At 39.5% G+C, this 23,192-nt stretch overlaps 2 protein-coding genes across 2 annotated transcripts; both read left to right on the top strand.

Annotated features, from left to right (window-relative positions):
- Positions 1 to 5,938: 5,938 nt before the first annotated feature.
- Positions 5,939 to 9,644, top strand: pex13 (peroxisomal biogenesis factor 13). The gene is made up of 4 exons (XM_030786255.1): positions 5,939 to 6,054; positions 6,669 to 7,387; positions 7,639 to 7,761; positions 8,443 to 9,644. Exons 1-4 carry the CDS (start codon positions 5,984 to 5,986, stop codon positions 8,796 to 8,798), a joined length of 1,269 nt encoding a protein of 422 aa, XP_030642115.1. The 5' UTR covers positions 5,939 to 5,983; the 3' UTR covers positions 8,799 to 9,644.
- A 1,390-nt stretch (positions 9,645 to 11,034) lies between these two features.
- Positions 11,035 to 17,777, top strand: sanbr (SANT and BTB domain regulator of CSR). The gene is made up of 20 exons (XM_030787036.1): positions 11,035 to 11,184; positions 11,481 to 11,667; positions 11,958 to 12,051; positions 12,227 to 12,468; positions 12,690 to 12,748; positions 12,909 to 13,069; positions 13,169 to 13,255; positions 13,349 to 13,459; positions 13,602 to 13,725; positions 14,091 to 14,243; positions 14,354 to 14,502; positions 14,780 to 14,879; positions 15,234 to 15,266; positions 15,366 to 15,465; positions 16,143 to 16,231; positions 16,349 to 16,377; positions 16,965 to 17,038; positions 17,150 to 17,238; positions 17,400 to 17,491; positions 17,680 to 17,777. Exons 1-20 carry the CDS (start codon positions 11,035 to 11,037, stop codon positions 17,714 to 17,716), a joined length of 2,160 nt encoding a protein of 719 aa, XP_030642896.1. The 3' UTR covers positions 17,717 to 17,777.
- The last annotated feature ends 5,415 nt before the right edge of the window (positions 17,778 to 23,192 follow it).

The raw sequence follows: 23,192 nt of genomic DNA, 5'->3' as shown, positions 1-23,192 counted from the left end.
GCACACACTCACATACAAACATGAACAAACTAAGCCGAAAACATATTCATATTATACACCACCCTTGTACATCAACACGTTCAACTGGATGTTGTGCTTTAGGCAAGTACTCTAAAGTTGAAGGCAATTTCGATTTGCCAAACATTTGAGTTTAACCAGCTGACATTTAAATCAGTGACAGTTTAACTTCAGAAGTATTTGTCTTGTTCTCTTCAGTTTCCTCATTCTGTATTTAGACTATCTTGGAGCGAGACAAAACTCACAAGCATTCAATGATGAAAAAGAATGACTTATTTGACTTATTTTAATCTGATACATAATCAATACACTGTACACGGTGCTGCTCAAATTTTATACATGAAACTGACTTATCAGTTTGTCTACATTTGGCGTTAAAGGAAAAGTTGGAGACCCCATCTTTGGCAACTTCAGAGCCATTACGTTTCATTAGATGAATGGTCATTTTCAGTTTTCACAAAAGTATTGCACTGCTAAATTCTGGTTTTCTGTTGTCATAAGAATTTGAACTTTTGTTATTAAATTATTGGTCTGTATGCTCTATTATGTGGCCTTTTGGGGACTAAAGCAACATTGTAGTATTTTGAGGCTTCATTGTAATATTAACAACATGCTAATAACATGACTGCCAAAAGAGATCCTTTTCTGTATAAATGTTACCCACTTCTGTTATTCATACATTTCATACTGTATGACTATTCTTAGCTCATGAATCATCCACTTTTTAAAAACTCTAAAAGTATCATGATTTTAAAATATTAATATTTTTCAATATTATACATTCAAAACATGACTCAAAACATGAATCAAAAATGTAAAATAAATATATTTATAAAACTTTAAATATTTAGTTCAGTAGAGTTTAGTTCTTTTTCAGTGAGATGGTGTGCAAGACAGAATACCTGAACATCCACAGGTCAGCAGAAGCACAACCCACAGCTTTGTAAAAACTTGCATGTATCCCTGAGTCCACATAGTCCTGGTTTAGTGTTATCTGCTGGGTGATGAGCTTACTACAGAGTAGTCCTGCTAGGCACAGCACCACACCACTCTAGACGTCTGATGTCCACAGTTTTTACAGTCCTGTCACTTTCTGACACGCCTCCTGTTACTGTGTGTGTTAGCCTTGATGTGCTCTCAACTTTATGCCACTTATTGTCATTGGTGTTCATACGTTGCAAAGCCCTAAACGTGTGCATACTTTGAAATCAGGGTCAACCTTTGAGGACAGATGTTGAGTAAGTTTATTGTTCCTGTTTTATGCCACCAGCTATGACATAGCAGATTATGGACTAAGAGACACTCTTAACATACGAACGAATTACAACAGTGGAAAAACAACAACAAAATGTTCAGTTCTGAGGGGATTTGAATCCATCTTCTTCCTTTGAATTAAGTCCTTACTGTGGGGGAAATCCTAGACGTATGTCTTCTTTTTTCCAAATCTCAGCCATCTGCTTTTCCATTAGAAACCAAGTGTGGTGATAAAGTGAGTCATGTGAATATTGAGTAATAAAGAGTTTGTAAACTGTTCCTTTATCTCTATAGAGTTAGGAAATAGGTTATAGTATATCTAGTGTGGGCTTTTTATGTATTTCAGACATGCTGAAATCATATTTTCAAACAGATGATTAATAATATATTGTATGTCTGTCACTTTGGGCAGTAGAATATCACTGCTTAACTATTGTTTACAATATCAGTAACGGTACACTGTAAAAAATGTCTGTGAAATTAACAATGGAGAGCTGTAAAATCATGACAGCAAAAAACTGTAAATAGAAAAACAATGAAGCAGTGTTTAATTTACAGTATACTATAGTAAAATACTGAACCAAACACAACTGCTCATTTTAAAATAAGAATATGTTGAAAGAATCATACTTTTTTGTAGAATTTACAGATTACTGTAGTTTAAACACAGAAAAACTCTAATACAAAAAACAGTATAATACAGTTAAAATTACAACATGACGGTGTTAAAATAACGTTTTTGTCAGGTAGATTTTTTTATACAGAAAGAAACCGTATTACATTTTACAAATTCATATGGTACACAGATAATAATATGTACAAATTGGCCCTTCAGGAAAATTATATTAATATAAAGGGTTGAAAAGACAGGTGATGTGTCTGTTTAGAATTGAGTAGGCCTATATTTAACAATATATCAGTAGGTTAGTAGTAAAATTATAATAGTAGTAGTGTAACCTGCGTTGTGTTGACAAGCACAGTCCTGCACCAGACTTGAACTCACTCCCTGACACTTGAAGAAACGTGCTAGTGACAGAGGCTAGCACCCCCGAGTTTTAGCCTGTTTGCTAGCATGTCCACCTCCCATGTCCAAAGTTGCTAGTCTGAGCCTGGTCCGGGACTGTGCTCAGGACTAACACTCCTGATTCCACTAATCAATGATTAACTTGATTAACTCAACTGTGATAATAAAGAGTTAAAACAATGAAGTGCAGGACATGGGGTCCTCAGGCCTGAAGTTGAAAATCACTGGTCCACACAACGCAGATTAGGCTACACTTGCACTTTCCTAGTAAAGGCTGTTGGATTTACTGGATTAAACTGTAATTTTCTGTAAATTACCACAGTTTTAAACTGTAAAATTTACAGGCTGTTCTGTAAAGTTGTTCACATTTTATTGTATTTTTACAGAATTACTCTGGCAACAACAACTGCCAGTTTTTTTCAGTAAAAACTTTTTTTTTTTTTTACAGTGTAGTCAATTACAACAGTCACAAAGCATGTTCAATAGTTTATGTACGGGGAAAATGCCAGTATTAAAACTTTGCCATTGCATATGTACTGCAGCTGCTCAACAGAGCTTAAAACAACTAAATTGAAAGTGTCACCTTGAAAACCTGCATATGAATCACGTGGACACAATATCTGAAATCAGTACTGTGGGAGAGACTACCAAGTCAGGGCCATATGTGACTGAGTCCTAACACCACACTTGTACCTGTCCTGAAACAAAACAACAGAAGTCCAATACTGAGTCTGATGCAGTGTACATTTATTGTGCAATTCAAAGAGCATACAATAAACTGAGTCAGGTCCTGGGAGTGATTGAAGCAATCCTCACAAAACACTGATTCTTATACGTATTCTTATCAATTCCCCAAAAAAGGATGTGCATTGCCTCATCTCTTTTCGGTTGGGTGCCTCTGCCGGCCATACCTTGCAGATTCCCCATCCACTCTGCAATACACCTTTATTTCATATTCTCCACTTATAACAAGCATAAGTCGTCACCAATATTTACTGCCCCTCTCGTTAGTGGAATAAAAAATATACCATGTAACCTTGAATGTTTCACTGTCTGCATGCTTTGCTAAAGACCACAATGCATCGGCAGAGGCCCCCTCCTTATCTCCAGTGCAGCCCTTAAGGGGCCTCACAGATCTCTTCTTTTTGAATACAGAGAACTAGATATTTCTTGCAATACAAAAGATTACATAATTGCAAATTGTAATACAAATGATTACATTGATTCACCACTATAAAAATGATTACATAACTGCTATAGTGTTTATCATGATTGTTAGAATGATTAACCTTAAGGAAACATTTTATTTCTCCAACAGTGCCCTAACAATCCCTGAGAAATAGCCTACGTCAAATATTTGTGAGCTGCAATAACAGTTTCTACTCTAAGCAAAGTAATCCACAATGACATGACGGAATGAGAAGCAGTTCTGTGATGATTGTCACGATCATGGCCACAGGCGTGTGGGTGTGTACAACGATCTGTTCATGGTCATACCTGTGATCAGATCTGATTCAGCCCTGATTAGATAGTAAGATAGTTAGATAATTGAGCTTTATAATGTGCATTCAAGATTAGATCGAAATCTTATCCTGAAGTATCTAATCAACACATTAAAAGAGAGGACATTTCGTGCAAACAGTTTCGTTGACTATGTTTACCCAACCAAACATTCCTGTTCAGGTTTCATCGATTTCACTACAAGCGAACTCACTCTCTCAGCCCAGCTAGGTGAGCAGGAGCATGAAAAAGACCTAGCGGAGAAAATCATGATATAGAGATAATTATGAAAACATGCAAGTATCCACTCTACAAAAGCAGTAATATATTATCTTTAACAAAAGCTATATAAAACGTGTGCGCAAGATATAAAATTAGAGGCAAGGCCGACAATAGCCTGTAATTACCGTATCTACTTATACGTTTTGAAACCCTTATAAAATCATTTATTTTAAAGCTATAAACTAAAGTTCATAATACGTAGACTCAAACAGAAAGCATGTTCACGAACGGGGCTAAATATTAAGAACTGGGAAACAGGTCAAGAAACAGCCCTACAGATGCAGCACCCAAAGTTATCTTCCTACCTGTGGATCCATCCTCAGATTCAGCCCTGATTAGATAGTGATTGATTAGATAATTGGGCTTTATAACGTGCTTTCAAGATTAGATCCAAATCTTATCCTCAGGTACATATCTAACCAAAACGTTAAAAGAGAGGACATTTCGCACAAACAGTTTCGTTGACTTTGTTTACTCAACCAAACATTCCTGTTCAGGTTTCATCGATGTCACTACAAGCGAACTCACTCTCTCTCAACCCAGCTAGGTGAATAAAAGCATGAAAAAGAGCGCATCTAGCGGAGAAAATCATATAGAGAAAATTATGAAAAGCATGCAAGTATCCACTCTACAAAAGCAGTGATATATTATCGTCAATAAAAGCTAGGGCTATATAAAACGTGTGCAACATATAAAATTAGAGACAAGTCCGACAATAATCTGTCATTACTGTCTCTACTTATACGTTTTGAAACCCTCATAAAATAATTTCTTTAAAAGCTATAAACTAAAGTTCATAACATCTAGACTCAAACAGGACGCATGTTCACGAACGGGGCTAAATATTTAAGAACTGGGAGACAGGTCAAGAAACAGCTCTCAAATGCAGCACCCAAAGTTATCTTCCTACCTATGAATCCCTCTTCACTGGTCTGCTCCCAGGCGCACATGTGGGCTTCGTAAAAATCTAGCTCCAATAAATCTCTAAACCTACTATACTTAACCTATATTGTAACAACAACAAAAATTAGGCATCAGTCGTGTTCTCCTCGCCTCGTCTCCTCTTGAACGACAAATGTAAAGCTCGCTGATTATAGCCTTCAGATGCAGGCTGATTAAGAGCAGAGGGAAAAAAGATCACCCAAGTAACGTAGCTTTCACATATGGATGGAATGGGCGCATGCAACATCCAGATATGAAACTAGCGGTGCCACACTCTTAAGGTCTCTGAGACAAGGCATATAACTAAGAGAATGAGGGGATAGGGATAACTGCTCAGTCTTCCAGGGTACGAATGGTTTGTATGCCAAACCATCACATTAGAACATCCAATAATCAGTCCCACATCATGATCAATAAGGTTGAAAAAACGGTTTACGTGATTAAAATAATTAGTAATTCTACTACAACTATATAGCAAGCAAAAAGGTACCATCAAGCATGTGCAAGTTAGCCTACGATTATGAGTTGGCAATTGTCAACAAATGACAATATAGTAAAACATTATTTAAGGTTAAATATAGATGTTTTTCTCATGTAAAGCCGGCTACATGGAACTCACGGACTGCACATAAACTGAACTTATATGAGAACGCAAGTTATTGATTGTTCTGGTTAGACATTTAGTTAGACATAATTTAAATTATTTATTTAATTGCTTATTTATTTTCTTAAAGCAAAGACGAGCGCGAATTATTGCAGTAAATTTGCATACATTCTATTATTCTGTCACAGTTATGAAAGTACAGCTGCTTTAACAACTGAAGCTTTGCACACAGTGTTTCGAATGACGTTTACGCTCTGCGTCCTCTCGCTCGATTTCTTTGGTCTGGCAAGTTCGACGTTTCCCGTCTTGGTAGCTGGTGTTGCACTTTGTTAGATAAAAACTTGAAGATATTTCTAACAATGACGCAGCCGCCACCAAAACCATGGGAAAGACGGATTCCAGGAGCTATGAATACACCTTTAAACTATCGGTTTGTAAACTAATATCCACAAAATCGCACCTTTGGCCAGTGTTTTTAAAATGGCTAAGCAGCTAAATCTAGTTAGCAAGGTGAAGTGACTTGTGTTGTGCCTTGCTAGCGAGAACACACCAACGAATTGCGCAGTTAAGAAGACTAGATACAAGTGAATTTAGTTATTCTCATTATTTATTTTCATCTTTATTAGTATGTCACCTAGTGCTCAGTGTTCGTTGTACTTTTGTTGACTGGCTGTGCTTAGGTTGCCTATCAGAACTTTCCAGCCTTTTCCCCTAGCAAGTGAACAGAGTTAATCAGTATGTGTCACTTAATAATTAAGTGAGTGACTTCTGGTACTCCTCTGTAGTTAACATGCTAACTAACCAACCTGTTATCTGAAATGTTTTCCACGCGTAGATCGTGTCGTTTTTAGCCTGTTTTTGTAACTGTTCTGTAACTATTAAAATTTATGATTGGAACATGCTACTTATCTATGTGGATGTCATAGACAGCTACCTGAGAAAGCTCGATTTTTGTTGTTTTGATAGTCATAAGCTTGTGTCTGTGTTTGTGATTAGTTTGGCAAACACACGGCTGTATTTCACAACCACTTGTTCCGTCTGCAGCTCCACAGACTTTGGCTCTGCAGCTGCAAGCGTGCAGTCAACCTCAGGTCCTCCAGTGCTGACCCGGATGCCTCCCCCGGTTCCCCCTAGACCAGTGGCGCAATCATACCGTCCAGCCTACAACTCCTTCCCTTCCTCTTACAGCCCTTATGGGAGCTCTCTGTATGGGGGCTACAGTCCATACAGCTATGGGGGGTATGGCATTGGTGGAGGCCTGGGTTACAACCGCTATCGGATGGAAGATATCCCACCAAGTCGTTTCGTCCAGCAGGCAGAGGAGAGCAGCCGTGGTGCATTCCAGTCTATCGAGAGCATTGTTCACGCCTTCTCGTCCGTCAGCATGATGATGGATGCCACTTTCTCTGCCGTCTACAACAGCTTCCGTGCTGTTTTGGACGTAGCCAATCATTTCTCTCGCCTACGTATCCATTTTACTAAGGTACTGTCAGCCTTTGCCCTGGTGCGCACCTTGCGTTACCTCTACCGCCGGCTCCAGAGGCTGCTGGGTTTGAGGCAGGATTCGGAGGTGGAGGACTTGTGGGCAGACAGCGCGGCGTCTTCAGTGGTGTCTGTGTCTGGAGCCAGGGGGGCAGGGATGGATGATCCAAGAGCAAATACTATCAAGTCTTGGCCCATTTTCTTGTTTTTCGCTGTCGTTCTCGGAGGTCCTTACCTGATATGGAAGCTCCTGAGCTCTGCTGAGGGGCCAGAAGAAAATGGTGAGACGGCTGTACTTTTTTAAAAAAAGAACACTGTGGTCCAACAGGGTCATTTGATACAGGATTTACAAATCTGAATGGAACAATGTTATCTTGATATTATATTTAGATCACAACTCAATACCCAGTTCAGTTTCTCTCTTACTTTGTGTAGAAATTCAGTCCATTTATTGATTAAATGTAGCATGTCAGATTGACAGCTCCTCTGAAGACGTCTTTTGAATTAACCTGACTATTTAATCCCTGTCCAGCCACAAACTGGGCCAGTGGGGAGGATGACCACGTGGTTGCCAGGGCAGAGTATGACTTCACAGCTGCTTCTGAAGAAGAAATCTCACTCCAGGCAGGAGACATGCTCAATCTGGCACCCAAAGGTGGGCACTGTTTTCTGAGACCGATAAAGCAGACATATAAAAATCAAGGTTATTCACACAGAAAAATTGTGTGTGACCTTGCACTTTTTATGTTGTGTCATTTTGTGATCAAGAAAACAACAAAAATCTCTGAGAAGCGTTTAATTGTATTGGGCTTGTGATGGTGCTCTAAAAGCACAGTTCAGTGAAGGACTGCAGTTTTCAGGTGTTTAGATACACAGTTAGGTATGTTTTTGACACACTGGAAAAAGCATCTAATGTAAATTTTGTTTCCTGTAAGACAGTGCCTTTCTGTGCTTTTACAAAAGTGAAATTATTTGCTGGGTTAAAAATTTTGAGTTGAACATATCCTTTGCTTTAATCTTTTGAAATCAGCACGCACTTGTAAGTGTTTCGGAGCATTCGCTGATAGTAATAACAGTAGAATCTGTATATCATTCTATGAGATATACAGTGATGAGAAAATGATGTCACAAGGGTGTTGAAGTTTTACATGAACTGGTCAGTACACGTACATGTACTGATGCACAGCTACACTGTATGCATATTTCCTCTTTATCAATGTGATGGTTTTGTTTAGGTTTCATTAAGTAGAGTTAAGGTTTTATTCATTTCATGTTTCACATTGATGACCATCCGCAGTGCAATGACACCAAGTCTTCTAACTTTCTTCTGATGCAGAGCAACAGCCCAGAGTGCGAGGCTGGCTCCTGGCCAGCGTGGATGGGCATACCACTGGGCTTGTCCCTGCCAACTACGTGAAGATCCTTGGCAAGAGGAGAGGCAGGAAACATGCAGAGATGGCAAGAGTTGCACAGGAGCAGCAGGCCCAACAGCAAGCTTTCCAGACACCCCAGGGAACCCTGTCCACAGCCTCAGCCCCCACCTCTATGTCAGTCTTCCCAACCAGAGACCCTGAGGAGCTGCTTGAATCTGTCTATCAAGAGACCCCAACACCATACAGCATAGTGTCTCCACCACAATCTAACAGCAGTATAGACGCTGCAGTCATAACACCTCAGAATATTGACCTGTGAACCACGAGCACTGAGACATGTATGAAGCTAGTAATGTATGTCTTAGTAGCGCCCAACGTGTGTGTATGCAGTTCCATCTTTGGGATGGCCAGTCAGGATGGGCTTTGTTCAGCTTTGTCGCATGAGTGATAGAGGGTGAAAAACTTTTCAGAACCATGAAATGAGAGGTGCTTTTCACACATGTCCTACTGAGTTTTTCAGGTTGCTCCTGGAATGTGTAAACAGCATGGTTTATTAAGTAGATATAAAAGAGGTAGACATCAGAGTGTATTGTCATTTGAACATCATTATTGACGAAGGGCACTTTGAGTTGTTGGTATAATTTATCCTGTCCTTTTTCCCTGAATGTTTTTTTCTTTTTGCTGGGCATAAGTAAACTGTGGATATCAGACATGCTTGTATTATCCAGATATTTAACACTTTACAGGTTTTCAGCAATTTGAAGTGGAAGAAAGCCATGACCGTGTCCCCATGTTGTTCATTTGGACTTAAGTGGTTGGTTTGATGATCTGCCAGTTGAATGAATTACTGTTTTAAAATTAGTCATTTTAAATTGGTTGAAAATTTATTCAAATAGCACATGTTAATTGATATTGAAATAGTAATTGAGATAAAATTTAGTGTTTTGGTGATTTAAGATGTTTTGTTATGACAAGACAATTAAGTTGACACAATTTTGTGCTGCATAGATTTGATATCTGAATGTATAAAATGCCTTTGTGTGCCCTCACATTTTTGATATGGAATAATTTATGCACTTTCTCCGTCACCATGCTCTAGTTATAATTTGTTTTCTCTCATTAAGGATTAACACTTGTACAATATTGTAAATATAAGCAGTTGTTTTGCCAGTAAATATTTTCAGAAACCTAAATACGTGTTTATTTCGCTTGCGTTTACTTTTCCAGGGGGTAAGGATCCTAAAATAATAATTAAACTCAAAACAGTGTATGGTTAAGGAATTTTAATATTACGCTGTTTCCTGTACTCTAAGACACGGCTTTGGAATGAATTTATTCTGTGGTGTTGAGCAGAATAAAGTTCTTTTTCTTTTCTTGGATCCACTCACCATCTATCCATAGGTGCAATAATGCTAGTCGTGTACAGCGCTGAAAGAGCTCGCCTGTCTCCAAGCAACGCGGACGCCTTGCTGCACCTACTGCACTGCGGCACCGGAAGAACAGGATGAACCGGGATAAAACGACGCACGACCACCTTAACAGGGATTGGTCACAATTGATCTATTTCTGTTAAATTAATCCCACCCACATTTCGTATACGTCTAGCTTATTACACCATCTGCCTGCCCATCAAACATTTCCCTTTACAAATCTTGAAGGGGGAGTTGTCCCAGAAATACTGCAGCGTCAGAGGCATCAAGAGTCGGGAACAAGGAGGTTAGGAACACTGCAGCACAAAGTACCAGTTGGCTATTTTACGTGCATCGTTCAGAAAAAATAGGGTAAATCAGTGTATGCCAAGGGAAGAGCAGTTATTTTAACAAGCGTCTGCTCCTGATTTTTCCAACTGTGTTTTTGGTTAATAGCCAGTTATTTTACCCAACAGAGTGAACTGAAATGTCACAAGCCACAGCATCCCGTTTGACTTTTAGCTACTGTTGCTAACTAGCCCGCTGACTGAAATGGTATTTTTACTGCCCACAGAAAAGAAGACCATGAATTCATGAAGAAAAACTGCAGCATACCCAAGTATGTGATAAAAGCAACATCCATTTTTTAAATTTGCGTTTTCTAAGTTGTGACCTCTTCTGTGAGTTCGGCTGCCTTCACTATTCAAATTCTTTCTCCTGTTTGCATTGACGCCTTATGTTAGCTAGCCTGTGAGCGAAGTTAGAACATAAATATAAGCTAGTTGCTTCTATCCTCATGTCGTGGACATCTATGACTACTAGTGCTGTACTTTTAATATCCGCCCACACACTGTAAATTGTCCTTTGTTTTCCTTCTCTTTTGAACTTTAGTAGTAACATCTTGTCAATAATATTTGTTACAATGAAACAATGACATGGACTACAAATAGGACTACCATGCATTGCACAATGTCTGTATCACTGCCTTTAACTCTCCCATCTAGTATTTACTCTCTCTTAACATGTGACATATGACATATGAATGATAGCCCTGATGGACATGATATATAAACCAGTGGTGTCTCACATGAGGTGTTTCTGCTCTGCCATGTTCATCTCTTTATAACAGTTGTGTAGTCTGCAGAAATGAATCGTCTTTGCTCAGTCAACAACAATTTCCCATATGATAATAACATCCTGGTGCTGGATATGGTTCTGAGCTCATTGTGGGGAGTCCCCCAGCCCATCAACTGGGAGAATGTTGCAAGACTTGTCCCAGGATTTACTCCCAAAGAGGTAAGCCTCGAATCTGCATTGCATGTTTTTGCTATTCGATATTGATCATCACAAACAGTGACTGTTCCACACCCTCTCACCACATTCCCAACTTGACAAACTAGATCTGATCAATTAAAGTGTCAAGTCTAATATCAATGATGTTTTATCACAAACTAAGTTCATTCACAGGACCAGTGTAAACCAGATGTTGTTGCAAAAAACAAATCATAACCATTATCATCAGCACTGATACTGGTTACCAGAGGGACCGCCTCTCTCGTACAGGGACTTTTCTAATGCATGTGATTATACAGTGTGCCCAAAGGTTTGAGGAGTTGAAAAGCATGGGGAGCTTTCCTTGTGTGGATGACCAGTGCAACTCACTGACTGCGACAGGCAGCTCCCCCTCAGACACCCTCTCTTCCTTTATCAAATCTACACAGCCAGATGTCAGTGGTGAGGGAGAACCACAGGTCAGTAAGAGCAACCTCTCTGTCTCAGGTGAGTCAGACTCATCACATCATATTAGAGCAAACCCTCAGTTTCAGCTCTCAGACTCCACTGGTTGGGATTTTATTGAATGTTCATGTGCACTAACAGAACTGAATCTGTCTTAGGCAGTTTACTTATGACAACAAATGTCTAACTACAGTAATATTAACTGTGATGATCATAGTTAAAAGTGTCAAGAAAGGACTGTGTTTGTTCTTGCAAATGGTACAATTCTCACGAGAAACCATGCCGTTTTAGCACTTATGACCTGTGGATCCATTTGTTCTGTTCAACCCCAGAACTGACTATAATACCCATGGAACGGGGAGCCTCAGCTGAGAGTGAAAGCAGCACCACTGCTTTGGAGGGAGAGAAAATGAATGATGGGAAAGGGTAAGCCTTGTCCTGTCATTTTAAAAAGAACAACCATTCGTATATAATATTATGTCCAATATCCCTGATCAGTCTCTTTCTGAATTAACTTTGTAATAGTGGTATGATGCTGTAATAGCTAATTGTTAGACATACCAAGGAGCAGTGAACATATGCTGTCTGTGTTCTCTGGCAGACCCAACATGGTTATTCATGTGTGCGATGAGGCCAAGAACCTGAAACAGGACTTTGTGTGTCCAAGGGACGTACTGGTGAATGAAATGCGCTATTTTGCTGAATATCTGTCGGTGGATGCCCAGCGCTGGGAAGAAGTTGACATCTCTGTACACTGTGATGTCCAGATCTTTGACTGGCTGATGAACTATGTCAAGAGACACGCTGACTCAGACAGAAAAACCAATGACAAACCCAGACTTGGTAAACAGAAGGCTTCAAACTGTTCCTGATTTTTTTTCTGTGTAAATGTGTCATATTTCTGTGAATGGCAATACCAAACTCATCTTAAGTGTTGTTAATGTTTGATGCAGTGTTTTGTATGATTGGCTGTGGTGTTTATTTGGCTCTCACATGGTGGAGTGTTGTTTGTGAGTTTATTTGGCTGTTTGGTTATGTGGTGTTTTGGTGTCTGTTGGTTACAGAACCCAGCAATGTGATCTCAATCCTGATCTCCTCTGAATTCTTGAAGATGGATACGTTAGTAAGTGTTTTGTGAGATTGGCTGGGTGATCGCATGGTGTTTGCACGAAGCATGATGCATGGTGACCATAGTTTGTAGTTTGGTGTTTCATCAGACATTGTGATTTGTTGGTAAATTGAACTGTGAAGTTTATTTTGAAACCGTCTGGCTTGTGTTTAAGGTTGAGGAATGTATACAGTACTGTCACAAACACATGAGTGCCATTGTTGCTACGCCCTGCAACATGAACTGCATCAACAGTAACCTAGCCGCCCGCATAGCCGACCTCTTCAACCACAATGATGCCGATGACATTAAGGACAAAAAAGACAAATTCAAAAGGTAAGAAATAGTTCTCTCATACATTTAGTTTTGGTTTGTTGTTACAGTTTTTTTTAAATTTTGCTCTAACCTTTTCAATATCTGTTTTGATGAATCTAGCAAATTATTCCAGAAGAAAATCGAGAGACTGTTTGACCCTGATTATCAGAATCGTGACTCACCAGGGAATGCTGCTACTCTGTACAGGTGAGAGGAAGCCTGGATCAACAGATGCATGTAAAATCCTCCCTCTCTCTTCATTCGTTCGCTTGATGAACATTCGCTTTCTTCCTTGTTCAGGTGTGGTCTTTGCCTTAAACTTTTGACCAGAGACACTGAGAGAAAAATTCCCTGCATCCCAGGCAAAATTAACATTGATGCTTGTGGTAACATTGTATATACACACACCAGGTAAACCATTCAAGAATGCTAGATGTCATTAGTGATCTACTCAAGAGCTTTTTGTCTAGTAAAAAAAATAAATAAAAGGAAATGCACTATTTGATCAATAGTATCAGTATTTCTTACTGATGAAAACTGTTATTTCATATAGACATAAAAACTGGGATGTGCATGACTATTTGACTGGTCTTTATGAGGAGCTGAAATCCTGGGTACTGGTCTATTGGAGAATATGGGGAACCATCAACTTCCTCACGTGTTCCTGTTGTAAACAGGTTGGCCTATTGGTTTTATGTACACATTTTAATTTCATTTTTGATATTTTTCAGAACAAGCCTTGATGTGGATTTGGATCTGAGTATGAGTAAATATATTTACATCAATATTTGAGCTACTTTATAGATATATGATACACATAAGAGATGGCAAGATTGGCAGGTATATTTCGGTGATTCCGCTCAAACAGTCACGTTCAATAAGTGACCCTTACACATGAGCGCCATCACTCCTAATTTTTCAAACTCCCATAATTGTTAATATTAACATTTATTCATATTCACTGTATGTAGTATATGAGTGCAGTTTTGTAAGGCAGGTTTTTAAATGTCTACAGTGAGTTGCGTGGGTGTGTGTTTTCCAGACATTCCTGTGCATAGACCTGGCCCAGTGCAGGTACCACCCGGAGGCTGTGGTGTACCCAGGAATTGGGGTGGAGCAAAGCTGGCGGGGTACAGGACTCTACCCCTGCTGCAACCAAAGAGTCCTGCGTTTCGACCCCACAGGCATGCCCAAGGTAAAATGACCCAAGTTAACAGGGACAGAGAGCATTTCAGCTGTACTCAAGTGTATACAGACTAACTCAAACATGTATGTATGTTTGTATGTGTTTGTGTCCATTTGTAGGGCTGTAAGACAAGGGACCACATTGTGACTACAGCAGAGAGCGGCAGCTGTGGGGATCAACGGGGAAACTCCAGTCAGATCAGAATACTGAACGACCTGTTACTACACAGAAACATTGTGTGTATGAGCAGTTCCCCGCAGTCTGAAAGGTGAGACAGAGACGAGATAATATCAGTGATTTCACCACTTACACATAACCCCACAGGGGACTTGTATTGACAATTGCACAAATGGTTGATGACCTTTTGCAAAAGAGATGACCTTTTGCAAAAGAGATGTGCTGGATAATTCTGTTTTGAAGTTTAATTAAAATGTTGTCCGTTAAATGCATTTCATGTTGCTTTTTGTGTTTTGTTTGACTGAGCTCCTTTTGACTTGCTTCACTGTTGTCCTGTCATGTTTGTTTTGATGGATTGAATGCAGCAGTCCTGTGGAGTCCCCATCAGTGGTGGAAAAGGGGCCAGACTGTGACATTGTACTTGTTCCTGGGGTCCTTGGTCCTCAGAGATCAGGAGAAATGACACCTGTAAGGGAGCATTCATTTTGTATTGTGTGTTGGCTTTATTGTGTTTGTTCAGCTCATTTACAAACCGTTTGATCGGACCACCCTACCTGTGTGACAGACCCTTTACAAGAGTTCAAGGACAGTACTGTTCAGTTGTTATGTAGTGAGTTGTTGAAGTGTTAGTCATTAGCCAATGAAAGGTGAAGACTAAGACAAGCAGACATCACAGTTCTTGAACAGGAGCTTGTATTTTGTTTGTTCGTCTATGTGTGTCTGTTAAATCCCATGATGTTTTAAAATGCTATACAACACCTTAGCTCAAAGAAAGTTTTAGTAGTGTTGGTCGCATTTACATTCTAACTTCCTTCCCTGCAGTTTTCACTGTTGAAAAACTGGAGTCTTCAGCTGGTAAGACAGAAGATCTTGCAACATTAAGCTATTAATCATTGACTTACAGCACCTCTGGCGTGTTTAGCTGTTAACATGACCTTTGACATTTTGTTTTAGCGACAGCAGTCCCTGTTGTCTGAAGATGAAGAGTACACAACAGGGTCAGAGATTACTGAGGATGAGGTTGGGGATGAAGAAGAAGTCTCCAGGAAGCAAGGTGGGAGTGGATAAGTTTTTTTTTTTTTTTTTTTATGAGTGTGTAGGGTTTTACAATGACCAGCACATGACAGGAGTGACCTCTGGTGGAGAACAGACCTTTCTGAGAACAGTGACTAGTTTGGCCAGAAGGTGGCAGTTATTTACCCTCTAAAACACTCTTGATTATTATACAGGGGACTGTGTGACTGGTTGTCAGAGTTTTTACTCTCTTGTGTATTTTTCAGCATCAATGCATATCTCAAAACCCATTACAATATTGACAGAAAGCTTAAAGTCTTGGTTAGAAATGGCCATCACTTTTTATACTCACATTACTTAATAACCTTTTGTGGTATTTTTCATGGCCATCTGACCACTTGAGATGTATTTTTTGATAGTTATGATAGTTACTACATGGCTCGATTCACTGACATAAATGTGGGCATAAATTAAAGCTATTCCCTCACTCCATAATTCCATGTATTTATATGGACATTCGGCATACCAGTATTTATTATAAAGAACCAGAAAAAAAAAACATTAAAAAATGTTCTGGTCTTTGAAAATCACAAATTCAGCCCCCACTTGTTCGGCGCATCTTCCCCTAGTTTGGCTGTAATGAGCAATGTGACCGCCAACCCCTGGTCACAACCGTCCCGTTCTCCCCTACTATTGATCTGTTTCATTCTTACATAGCTGCCAAGAAGGCAAGAAAATCAGGAAAACCACTGAAAAGGCAAGTGTCGTCACCTAATTTCCAGCGGAAGGAGAAGGTGTCAGAGAAGGTAAGTGCAGAACACTCTGACATGAATAGATCTCAGTGTATAAATATTACACAGTGTGCACTCCTCTTCACATCTCACTCTGCTGTTTTAACAGACCCCTCTGTTCTGTTTTAACAGACTCCTTCCCGAGACTCTACTGCATTTACGTGAGTGCACATGTGACCTTACAGCCTTGGTCTTTTATGATGCATGTGTGCTCCGGTGTTTTCACATGCAGTACGTGTGGTAATACAGACTTAAGAGTAATTGAAACAGTCACCGACCAGAAGAATGGTGATGTTTAAATTATTTTTAAACACTGCATATACAGTATAAATAAAAATACTTTAAGTATTTGAATAATAATGCTTTGGTGTTTTCTGTGTACACAGATACTATGGAGGATAATTAAGATACATGCAGAGGAATGACTTAAATGGTCTTTGACAAAAACAGTAGTGCAGGATTATGCTGCATTTACACCTCAGGCCTGAGTATATGTTGAATAGTCTCACATTCAGTCATTCATGATATTAGGTTACACTTTGAAGGTAACATACTCAAGAGTTCAAACAACAGACCAAATCACATGCTTACTTCAGAGGGACATTGAGAGGAATTGCATGTGAATGAGGCACAGTTTGATAACGAATGTGCAGTCTAAGGGCTTTACACATATCTTTTTCTCCCTGGTTTGGAAATTTAATTTGTAGTGATGTGATCAGTGACCTACAGTAATTGAATGTGTTTACAGAGTGAGCATTCAGAAAAGTAAATGGGACAGCACACGGTCTATGCGATACAACCAAGATGCCCAACGAGAAGAGGGTACCCTGCCTTCATTTGTTATATTTTGGTTACGTTTTCATAATTGCATGCATTTTCAAAAAACAGAAAGTTGTTGTATAAATCACAGTATACGCACTGAATGCACTGTAGATCAGAGGCGTATGGAGGAGATCATTGGGCATCTCACAAGGATGAGATTTGGTGATGTGGAACAGAACAAATTCAAGGACCCTAAAGAGGTACAAATCGGCATTCAATTAATGGATAATATTTCCCTTGTATGTGTACGTTTGTGTGCGCGCGTGTGTGAATGTATATGCGCCTGTGTGTGTGTGTGGTGTGTTGCTGTTGTTTAATGAATTAAATACTCCTGAGCTGTAAATGCTGTTGGTTTTTCCAGCCTGCAGGTGGGATCTATGCCAGACTGGAGGCCCAGTTTAAGGCTTCCTCCCAGGCCAGTAGCAGACAAAGCAGCTCAGAGAAGACTCTCAGGTATTTGAGGAAATTAACTTTTTAGAGTGACCCATTATCTGTAAATGCAGCATGCCTGATTTTCTCATCTTCAACTGCAATACACAGCTCTGGAACACTCTCACACACACACATATATACCCACACAGCATGTAAATGCCTGCCCTTTTTTAACGTTTGGGTTTTGTCTTTTTTTTTTTTTTTTTTAGGGCAAAGCCTCGCTCAGGGCAGTCTAGACCAACGTAAAAGCTGGAGAGACAAGCTAAAGTGAAAGAGAAGTAGGCTACTGCCCAGTGAAGCGTGTTGCAGAAGAGTGTATGTGTGCGAAAGCCCCTCTTTCCTGTTCTTTATGTTCTCTCCAAATCACTCAGGCCCACCTTAGCTCAGTGTAGCTCTGTGGAGCTCAAGTTTTAACCATGCTTCTATCTGCTGTTAGAGCAGGAGCATTAGACATGTCTCCCTTAACCCAACTGGGATTACTCTGGAATAATGACCTTCATTGCGTTTCCCTAGCACTTTATGTCCCTCTGGATGCAAACAATAAAGCCTGTATTTTATGCGTTAAAGCTCTTTGTGTTAAAAGAAACAGCTCATCTTTTATTGTGTAAACATACACACTTATCAAAAACTGTGCCATTGGAACCAAGCCAACATGGAGGAAATAATCTAGAAATAATAAAGTATTACCAAAAACTTAAGTGTTCTGGATGTCATATTATTTAAATGTGAAAGTTTGTGTCTGAAATCATTTCACACATATCTCCAAATGCATACAGGATAGATTTAAAGGCTTTTGCAAAGTGACGGGTCAAACATTGCTGAAGTCACCTTCTCTACCCTGCAATACTCCAGATGCCCTTTAGACAAATGGGACAGCCTAACCTCAAGGGGAGAGAAGGGAGGTTTCAGTGTGTGTCACAACAAACAGAGGAGCAGAACTGGGGGGCTTCCATCTTTCAAAGCTGCAGACTGTGACATGTGTTGTGTGCTGACAGGCACCTCTCCTGATGTGCTTATGGATCCACAACTTACTGTGCATCACTACAAGCATCCATGGGAGTATTCCACAAAGTACAGCTTTGTAGTTTACTAGATAACAAATGTCAAGACCATGAAAAATATTTTTTTAGCTGTTTTTACTTTTGAGTCAGACTGTTTTGTTAACTAAAAAATCCTGTTTTGTGAAATACCTCCAAGGAAGCTCATAAGCAATTTAGACTTATAAACAGAATGAAACAAGACTTGAAACAGATTGACAGTCTTTGGAGTGACTCCAAATTCACAGAATTGTGGTAATTATGTCACCTTCAAGGGCCATCAGGCCAACAGCAAATGTTCTAAACATTTAACAATAAAAGAGACCTATTGAACAACCCTCTGAGATAAATATTGCACAAACCACCAAGAATAAACACTGTACATTCTTGGCTAGAGAGCGAGGTACAATAGTGAGAAAAACAGATAGCCATAGCATCACTCCTTTAGGTGTCATGACAATGGCTCCTAATACAATATAGAACACTTAGTAACTCCCTCAGGAGATGCAGTATACCCTTTTTGTGCAGCTGAAAATCTGTTTTGGTGGGGAGAATTGTTGTGAAGAAGTGGTGGGCGTGTTGAGAGGAGCATCGTTCAGTGTATGAGTTGTTCAAGACTAGTTAAAGTTACAGGCTTTAGCCAGCAGAATGTACAGATGACCTCGTAATAGCCTGTATCCCTGGGAACATGACTACCGGTGCATCCCTACACCATTTCACATCATAGAAGTGTTTTCTTTCCATTTTATGTTGGAAAGAGAAACGGCTACAGCTGTAGAACATTGGATCCACACTGTACTCATTTCAAGTACATTCCAGACTTAGAATGTTGTCCATAATGTGAAACTACATTTCTGTATTGACTTAATAAGCATAGTTACAACTGAAACTGTAACTGACGTTTGTGGTAAACGGTAATGTCGTAGAGAAGATTAGGAGCTGGTTGCAAATAGCTCTTCAGAACAAAGAGATCAGTAGTGACAAAAAGAGGAAGTGAAACATTGTGGACAGTGCTTGTATTCTTTCTGCTCTTCAGCGCACATCCAGCGTGTGCCCTAGCCCTTTGTTTATTGTTTATGTCTATGAATCCTCTGCTTGCCTTGCACCATTCTCTTGTATTTGTAATGTGTTTCTGGGCTATTTACCACTGTAATGCCTCACAGTTTGTCTATTCAAAGGGGACAACTACAGCACTGACTATAAATATATAAATGATTATTCTAACATAGTTTCATCGTAATTTCATGTGTGACAAGTTTAGTCTATTGTGAGTACTCTTCTGCAACAGATTCTTCCAGTGCTGTTGGAATAAAGTCTTAATTAATGATTGACAAAAGCAAACATTCTGACCAATCCCAAGGCCAATTTGAAAATTTGAACTTTTCTGCTGAGTTTATGAGTCCCTAGGCCCAAGTAAACTGCACTTGATTTCAGGGACAATTCATTAAAGTGTAGAATTCCAGCTCAACCACTAGAGGGAGGTGTTTATTTGTTTGGATTATTATTATTACTATTATTATTATTTTTTTTTTTTAATTTAATTTAACATAATACTGCTCCAATAACAGACTTCTTAAACAGGACATATTTGTGAATATTTGATTTTAAAGCTCGCACCTTAACCAAGGACAGCGCTATGTAGTATTAATGATAACGGTGAAGATACTTCCTGCATGGGACCATATTCAATCACCGCATTGACGAATTACTTTTACGTGTTTGTGAGTGTTTTAAAAAGTATATTCCTTTTTCTTTATTCCTACTTCTGTCAGATATTTCTGGACCGTTCATTATACCATTCATTGCTGAAAGTACAAATAAAGCAGGTTTTCTCAATTAGCTTGAAAATATTCAAACCTGCTCAAAGAGACAAAGGTTAGGAACATTCATGTTTGACGGTCTTGACTTTTGGCTTAATGCTATCCAGTGAACAACAAAATACTACTTTGCTGTGTATCTCTCATGTTACTGTAATGCTCTACATTGTAAACAATACTGCACTGGCATTATGAGCTGAAACCTAAGCACACAACTGAGTGTGACACAGTAAGGTCAGCCCACTGAGGTGATGCAATGATAATGTATGTAAATGGCCTGCCAAGACCAGACAGAACAAGATTTGGCCAGCTAAATCCTGAACTGCATGCCTCGTGTCAATTCTTATATATGGGTGACTTACTCAAACCAAAGTAACTTATGTCCCACAACTCTGTGTGTGTGTATGTGTGTGTGTGTGTGTGTGTGTGTATGGAGGGTGTCCCCACTTGTGATGTTTCCAGCCTTTTTATTTAGATTCTTTGGTGCAATTCAGCTGGGCTTCTGAGTCAATGAGTTTACAAAACACAGACCAAATCCAGCCACATTTCAGTATTCACTGTAATGTAACCTAATCTTTTGCAACAAGTCCATTTCTGTTGAATGCACTGTTAGATCCTGTCCCTGATTTTAATCACATGCCAATTTCATATTCCTTGTTCAGCACAAGTGCATGCTTGTGGTTGTGCAAGTTTTAAGAGGTTGATGTTTGATTTCTGGCAGAATAAGTTGAAAAACAAACTTCTGAAAATGCAAATGAAAAAGTACACAAACCAGTTTTATTGAACTTATGAGAAGGCCCCCCTGGTCCTGAAAAAGAACAACAAAAACTTTTCTCACTGGTTCAGCATTTTAGGAATGCTGTTTTCAGTTCCTAGAAAGCAGTAAAACCTGTCATTTCAAGGAGGAGGAAGTAGTTAAGCTTTACATGACACTGCCTTCAATGGCAAATGTACATGTGAAAACCTACTGAACAGACTATGCTTCACCTTAGACTTATCTATGCTTTTCAAGTTTTATTGCTGTTGTGGGTATACTACATTAAGACAACCAAGGGAGCAAATAAGGCTTAATAAGCCTGGGGTACACGTAGAGATATAATCTCAGAGAATGCTTATGTTATGTCCCATTATTGCCTCATTTCTGACTATTTTGAGTATGCTAAAGATATTTGTTTGTTTGTTTTTTCCTTCAGAGCAAAGTATTCCACATGCATGCAAGGAAGCAGTATTAAACTGGTTTTCATTTAAGTTCCTGTACAGTTGGTCAACAGTAAGTTATGCTCTAGATACACTGAAGTTATAGAGAGGGGTAGAGGCGTCTAGGCATCTCAGGGTGTGGATCGTGCCCATAGACTCGGAACACAGTTATAAACAAGGACGTTAGTAGTATGGGTGAATGGAGCAAAGTCTCATTCTTTGTTCGTCTTAAGCAGTTCAGTTTGCCCTTACAAGATCCAGTATTTTTCCATCAACTGACGTTTAACGGGCGTTGTGTCACGTGATTTGTATAAAAAAAAAAATCCTCAACGATTCTCACGGCTTTTAGAATGTAGTCGGTGACAAAATAAAACTCATCATATTTCTCTATCACCTTGCTGAATACAACATACCTTTATTCGATGCAATTTCTTTTAACAATGCAATTGCTAGTGGCCACATTTTCCCTTTTAACTGGCATTCTAACCCAAACCCCTACCATGCGTATCATGCCCTGTCTCTGAACAACCACTCCCCTTCGTGGCTAGTGGAAAATTACCAGCTTACAATCAGCAGAAGTATACGCATTTACATCCCTCTTCATCTACTGTCTGAATCGACAGTACCGCTGTACCGCTATGACTGGACTTAACATTTCTAGTATCTATCTCTTTGTTTCTCTAAAATAAAACTATTTTAAGCATTACAAAATAAATTAAATTTATGGACTTTGTATTGCAGAAGACCATTCCTCTGTGTCATTCACGAGTTTGAGCAAACAAAAAAATGGCATTAGGCAAATTCCAGCAATTACATGGCAACCATGCACGTTGCCGGAGTATTACTAATAGTGTATTAGGAATCAGCACAGACGGACTTGAAAACTCCATTCTGCCTCAAGTCCGCCTTCTAGCTCTCTCCACGGGCAGAGTAGTCGCGTGGGCGCCTGAAAGAATTGGTATAAATTGACGTATGTATAAACCTATAGAATGCACAGAGGGGTGTCCTCACCAATAGTCTGGCCAATGATATTATAAGATGGGCGTGACGTTAGTCCAAACTTTTCGCGGCGCCATCGGCTGAAAACTAAACCGAGATGGAATCTCCCAGTCTGAACCGGTTTCAACCGGTTATGAGTTTGTTGCTCATGAGGAGAAGAGGCGCAAGCTCACAGTCTCTCACACCGCCCCGCTGCAAAATTTATTCCAGTAAAGATATACTTTGTGAATCAAGATTAACTTTATTTCGTAAAATGAATCGGAGTGAGAAATTACTTAACTTGCCGTGATTGTTGGTACGGGATCCACATCACTGGCCATTATTAACTAGCTAGCTAGGTTCCTATCATACTCATTATAGAGGGATAGTGGATGGTCAACGTCTTAGCATTATTCTTAGCCTGCAAACGTTAGCTAGGCAACAGCCACTGCACTGCGAATAGCTCACGCCTTTTAAGTTTGGTACGTTGGCAAAACCGTCAACCTTCTTTCATTCAAAGGCTCGGAATTTTGGTAGGTAATTGTGGGCTTGAAAACTTATCACACCCATACTATTTGTCTTGAGTTTTAATTTGTTGGATATTCAGGATAATACTTGTTTAGCGAGTGCTTAACTTCACTTTTGGAACTGAAAATCCAAAGGAGGGCAACAGTGATCTAAGGTAGGTACGCA

Source organism: Chanos chanos, chromosome 10 (assembly GCF_902362185.1).
Source record: "Chanos chanos chromosome 10, fChaCha1.1, whole genome shotgun sequence".
Classification (NCBI taxonomy): Eukaryota; Metazoa; Chordata; class Actinopteri; order Gonorynchiformes; family Chanidae; genus Chanos; species Chanos chanos.
The sequence above is the reverse complement of the archived record's forward strand: the minus strand, read 5'-3'. Positions and strand labels throughout refer to the sequence as shown.